General features: G+C 42.5%; 1 protein-coding gene across 1 annotated transcript in view; it reads left to right on the top strand.

Annotated features, from left to right (window-relative positions):
* csmd2 (CUB and Sushi multiple domains 2) overlaps window positions 1-6,748 on the top strand; it is a 208,064-nt gene that overhangs the window by 52,378 nt on the left and 148,938 nt on the right. Inside the window, 1 exon segment of the mRNA XM_035681968.1 lies at window positions 2,264-2,471. Coding sequence (XP_035537861.1) covers window positions 2,264-2,471 — 208 coding nt within the window.

The following is a 6,748-nucleotide window of genomic DNA, read 5'->3' as shown; positions in this document are numbered from 1 at the left end:
CTGAACACGTTTCTGCACTGCAACTTATTGAGGTGTTATTGACAGTTTTTCGGTTTTAATAGGTCCATGGTGTGGCCAGCTTTAGTTTTCCATTGTCGTAGAGCGCTTGCATCTGCCAGCCACAAAATTGAGAAAGCGACAGAAAGAGTCAAGGTGAAGGGTAGAGTTTGGAGTCAGAGACTTCCCTTCAAGTGTGAAGAAACCGTCTTGTGTGGAATATCAATGCACTTCCTCATCCTTTCTTCTGTCTGCCTTCTACTTCCTGTCACTCCCACTGCAACGATCACCTGTCACCCCTCTCGCCATTTCTCTCTTTCCTCATTGTCCACCCTCCCTCTGCTTTTCTCTCGCCCATCCTCGCTTGTCACCTGTCATCCTCTTCATCCCCTTCTTTTCGCCCTTCTGTCGTGGTTTCCCTCCTATTCAAGTTCACACCTCACAAGTTTCCGCTCGTCCGTACACTTCCTTGCCCTCCCTCAGAGGGGTTGCTGTGGTGACAGGTAGGATGGATGATAGACAGGGCCCAGCGCCTCTGAGCTCCTCCTCCCCTCTTTGAAACACCCCACACAGCTAGCCGGCCACCCGCTAATGAATCCCTCACCGCCCCGACACAGAGGCACACACATAGACACACGTCATTTCACAAACAATAATATTGTGGAAGTGTCATTCAAAACCTCTTTTGATGTGTCCCCCCTGTTCACCAGTACATACTGTAGTGATGTGTACACACACACACACACCTAACACCACACTACACACACACCTACACAACACACATACACCTACACACACACACAACAACTACCGACATCACACACCAACACACACACACCACACACACACACACACAACACACACACACACACACCATATTTTAAAGTCTGTTCCTCACACACACAGGAACTGCAGTTCAGATATCAAACCATACTGTACTGTTTAAAGCCGTAATGAACATATCAGAAACTGGGCAGGGGAATTAGCCTGGCAACATATTAAATGCATGCTTTATTATTTAATGGTCTCCTTAAAGCAGTCTTGAGGAGGGAAGAGATGCTTTGATTAACACAAATCTGAATTAATCAGAATTTAATCACCCCCACCCCCCCATGTTGCATTAGGTTGCATCACACGAACTACCCAGCTCCCTACTGACTATAAAAGCACTGTAGGGCATTTTGAAATCCTATGACTGGTGTCTCTCTGGCCTATGGCGAAAATTGCAGACAAAGGAACAATATGCTGTAACTCATTGCACATTTTCATGCTCTTGAATTTGAAAATCTGCACTTTGGCTGGTGGCAAAAAAGATAGTTTGAGTGTGTGTGTGTGTGCATATATAAAGTACCAACTAAATATAAAAAAAATTATTTGTATACATATGTCTCAGTTCAGGAGTTTTAGAATAATTGAGCCTCATCAGTATCTGTCAAATTAAGTCAATCTTTTTTGACATTGAATGCATTTACATAATGCCTTTATTAGTCCATATATACAGGTAATGTATTTTTGAAAAATTGTTTATTATGACATTTATTTGCATTTTTTCAACATCTCCTTCAATTGAGGAAGGTCTAGCTCTAGTATTACAGAATGATTACTTTAAGTGAGCGTTGTATTATGGGTCTTTTGTAACCTAATTGTTGCTAGACAAGCTATTTTATATTTGTAGGTATTAGGGTTGGGAAACATTTTAAAACCTTAAACATACATACTAATTAAGGTTCACTGAATGGAATGAAATAATTCTTATAAATTATAATAAATTATTATCATTCTTAACACCTGTGTTTATCCTACTATTCCATGTCAAAATGGCTGCTGTTGAAAAAGGTCCATAATGACCTTTTAGAAAATGGTCAGTCTCAAAAATGCTAACTGCCGGTGAAAAAGTTCTATAGTCCTAAAGCTGACGGGTCCAAAGAGCTTGATAGGACAGCGTGGGAGTATGCGAGTGTTTCTTATCTTTAGAAGGAGTGTTCATATAATCAGTGCCCATTTTATATTTTTGCCACTGTGGTACTGAATAAGCTTTCAGTCGCCAGTCAGAATTTTAATATGACTGCTTATGGGTCAAACTTGACCTTTAGCTGCAGTTAAGCTGCAGTCTGTGTTTATTAACCTTTTACTAGCTTGTGTCTCCTACTGTTTCCATTCGTCTGTCTTAAATTATCTCTGCACATCAAATCTGTGATTATCTTTGTTTATATTTCCCTCTTTTACTAAGCGTTTCACAACTTTCTCTCTCCTGTGCTCCCTGCAGCGGATGATGGGTGTGGCGGAACACTGCGGGGCCAGAGTGGGGTGATCACCACTCCCAATTACCCAGCTGAGTACAACAACAATGCTGACTGCACCTGGACTGTGCTAGCCGAGCCAGGAGACACCATTGCCCTGGTTTTCTCTGACTTTCAGCTGGAGGACGACTACGACCTTCTGGAGGTCAGCGGAACTGAGGGCTCTTCTCAGTGGTGAGTAGTCAGCCTGCAGCATTTTGTCTTGAGAGCGAGCTGAGCTAGGGACAGGAAGGGAAGCTTCCACTGGTGCACCACCTGCCCACAGGCACGGTTGCAGAGGAAGGGGCGATCTGGTTGGAAGTGGATGGGTGTTGGCTAGGTCTGTAGTTTTAAAGTGTAATTTGAACAGTCTGTCTTGGTCACACACTCTCACTCATTCTCTCAATTACTCAGTCTCACACAAACACACATGCTCAGCTCTAATGATGAAGAGGTAGGATATCCTGGTGTCAGTGTGGGTCTCTCACCATCTGTGGCAGCTCCTCCTCTCTCTGACAACTCTCTCAGCTCAGGAAGTAATTAGTGAGCTCGATTACCACCACCAGCCGTATAGTGTTGTTTCACACACGCACACACACAGTTGAGCCCATATGCGCACAAATGGACATGTGCACATAAGTATTCACACTTCCATATATTTGTGCTGGCAGTCTAAGAACTTGTACAAACAGATGTACTCTTTCACACTCTCTTGGTCACTTTGTTCCACCCTCACTCAGAAGGCTAATATTAGCATGAAAATTACAATACAGGTGGATGTTACACACCAAGAAAATCACTTTGTTTGTCTTAAATGAAATATAAAAATGCAGATCTAGTTTTAGGATCATGTAGGAGACGGTCAGTTCTGATAAACAAAAGAAGACAGAGGAGACTTTGAAGTTATAGCCACAGGCAGTTGGCAGGTAGGGACAAGGGGTAGCACTGGATGAGCTATTAAACACTTACGCACAGACACACACAGAAAGACAGAGGGATAGAGGAACCAGGTTCAAAAAGAATAATGAAAAGTCATCTGAGAGTGAGATGCCCCTGGAAACTTGTGTCAGTTTCACTCATTCACTCAGTAGTTAAGCAAAAACACTTCCCAAGAAGAATTTGATTGACTCTGAGCGGTCTTAAAACTGAGAATTGTGCCTTGTAGCCTGATATTAGAGTCTCTTTGAATCTCTGCTTGGCCAACTGAGAGTTGATCGCTTCCCAGACTCCCACAGACGGCAGCCTGACTATGCTTCTTTTTGCACATTTTACGATGTCATCAGCTTCTTGTCCCAGACTTTGATTTTCTCTCTGTTGTCGCATGGGGCGCCAAAATCTCTACTGAGCCAGTCATCTTTGTGGTGATTGTTGCAATGGGCGCGTATGGTGGTGCACCTACGGCATGGCTGCACTGTCTTAAAGAGCAAGGGAAAACAGTGGGAAGAAAGTGACTAGAAAGAGGGAGAAGGGCTATTGGCAAGCAATGCAGAGTGCATGTCACAGTTGATCATGCACATTGCAAGGAAAAGGCAGCCCAGGGGACAGAGGACACGGTGCAGACATGCTGGCTTGCCTCTATTGTTTCATTTTTTCTTGTCATGCTGGCTTGGGTTTTACCCACATAGTGTTGACTTCAAAAGTGTTGGATGTTCTCTCCAAAACATAAAAGCTCACCAGCCTATTTTCAACACAATAACTTTATCTCTGAGCTGTTTAGGTAGTTGTAGAGTTAGCAGGGAGGAGTAAGGACAGACGAAAGGGGTGACAGGGTCAAACAGTAAGAATCAGCAAACATCAGAGGAGAGAAGTGGAGAGGAGGGCAGGACCTTTGGAGGAGAGGCTCGACGTGAGCGGTGAGAAACTGGATAGATGGGTGGATGGATTACAACTTCCCAGCTGGTGGCCAATTACAGAGGTCAGGTGGAGCGCTATGATGGTGCTGACCTAAAGCTCACACCCTATCAGTGAATTGCTCAGGAAGCCCTCTACTCAGTAGTAGATTGTGCTCTCTTTCTCTCTCACCATATAATTGGACTGGTCAGTGATTTAATCACACTGGTTTGTACAGGAAAAGTTATGGTTAAGTGCTGCTTCTCTATTTCAGAAGTGCACTGAATTAGGGTTTACAATCCTTGACAGTCCCAAGTATTGTCTCATTAAGATGATTGTACAAAGAAATATGCATTACTCTCTGTTTGCCCCTGATCTCCACCTAATATTTGCTGATACTGAGTCCTGATCCAGTAATTTCCTCATTAATACAGATAAATAGCTCTGCATTGCATTAAGAAAAAAACTGCCCGCAACCAAGCTGGTTCTACATGTTTTTTATAATTACTACATTAATATAGCCCATTTTATATTTATAAAAAAAAAAATAAATAAATATATATATATATTTTATACTAAATAACTAATAAACAAAGTAGGCTATAAAATAGCCTACCAAACTCTCTCTGTATAATGTTTTGATCTTGCTGATCTCTGTCTTGTGGCTGTATGGAGTTTCTCCCTTTAAAAGTGTCCTGTAGAGTTTGTTGCTTCAGTGCAGCCTTTACCTGTTAGCTGAACGTACTATAATCTGCTGAATGTTTATGTTCTGTACATCTTTTTTTGCCCGGATTACATTAATAAATTACTCCTATTTGCTTTTTGTTTGCAGTGCTTTTGTTGCATTGTGGTGTGGTGAGTGTGCTGCTTTCCAAGACGAGTGTTTGTGTGCTTTTATGATTTCATAGTGTGTTTAGTGTTGGTATCCCACCAGCCCACTGGCTACTTAATTCAACCTGTGGGGAGTTGTAGACGAAGTATTGATTGATACCTGATGGACAGGTTGAGTGATCCAATAGGAGAAGAGATGCCAGGCATCAGGGGTCAAAACCATGCTTCACTGATCGATCCACAACAGCTCAAATGAAAGCAGGTCAAGTTTGCATGCTCCCTGTTCTCTTGTTTTGTATGTGTGTATCTGTGTGTCTGAGTGTGTGTTTTGAGAGGAAGAGAATGAACAAGAATAAACACCATCAATCACCATCAAAAAACATCACCCCTTTGCATATGTGAATTTAATCTTGCTCACTTACATTCTTGTTTACCGTACCATCCAGCGCTTTGATTGGCGGCCAAGCACAGTTAGCATTCTGAAGAGGCAGCAGGAGAAGACAGCCTTGAAGACTGACTTCAGGAGCTGAGATGTGCATGTGGATTAGACGTGGCAGTGTGAAGGGCTAGTAAAGACGGCAACTGAATTCCGCCTCCACTCGGCATTACCCTGACAGGACTTCTTCGGTGTTGCTTGCCCAGGGGAACACATTACTCTGCCATTACACTGTTTGCATCCACATTGATTTTCTTCCCCATCACCATCCACTTTGAGGCAATGTAAATAACGCCTGACGCTCGCCAATTGCCAGATGCTCATTCGCCCGCTTGCTACTAAGTGAAACTCACAGCTATTTGACTTGTAATTTTCTTTGGCGCTCAATTGTTTGGCAAAGCACCATGATACATTTTCATCTACCAGTTAGTGCTCCCTTGAGATGTTGAAAGCAACTCTCGCAGCACCTTGGATACTGTAAATAGTATAATAGTATAAAGTGCCTGAATCTGGAGCTGAAGGCACTCTGAATATTGGCATTACTCCCTTGGTTCTACGAAAAAAAAATGCCATTCTGTTAAAAAAAAAAGCCGCCTCACAGTTCAGTGATTGCACCATTTTACAGAAAGTGTTCTTTAAACAAAACTTATGTCTTCGTTTTCCATTCTGGTAACTTCTGCAAACTCTATTTCCCATGAGGGCTATCTGTTCTTTCTTTTTTTTTTTTACGCATCCATTGCTGACAACACAAAGCTCTCTGGGTAAATGCAACTTATTTCTTCCTGTTAGGAGATCTGACAGCCCAATGAGTCTTGATCCCTCTAGGTAGCCTACCATCTTTTCTCCTCTCTCTTTTAACCCTATACCCTAGGGACTTGAGACACTGACATTTAGTGAGCATATGGATTATCCCTGCAGAGCTGATATGTGTCATCATGTCCCGACTCGTGTGTGTGTGCGCGTGTGTGTGTGCGTGTGTGCGTGTGAGTGAGAGAGACAGAAAGAGATAAAGAATTGTTGGAGAGTACAGAACACTGGATATATATTGATTGGCTGTTAGGTTGACTCACCTGAGAGTGAGTGAAATGTCTTCGGAACAGCTTTTTAAGTCCAGGGGCTGTTTTCCCTCGTTTCCGATGGGAGTTCCAGCAATATGAGTATGTTTCATTTTTTTGTGGAGATGAATGCCACAGCTTTTGTTCTTTTATTTTCAAAGAGATTGGTAAAGTTTTTTTTTTTTTTTCATGTTGTAGCTCATGAGATTTAAGTTGTAAGTAATGCTCATTTTCGGTTTTCGGCCGAAATACTTTTATCACCGAAACAACACGGCCGAAACAGAAAGTTGTGATGACGCAAACAAAAACTGCGGCCAGCA

This window comes from Morone saxatilis, unplaced genomic scaffold, assembly GCF_004916995.1.
Source record: "Morone saxatilis isolate NCDOM2014 unplaced genomic scaffold, NCSU_SB_2.0 Contig9, whole genome shotgun sequence".
In the NCBI taxonomy this organism is placed as follows: Eukaryota; Metazoa; Chordata; class Actinopteri; family Moronidae; genus Morone; species Morone saxatilis.
Note: the sequence above shows the minus strand (reverse complement) of the source record. Positions and strands in the feature narration are given on the sequence as shown.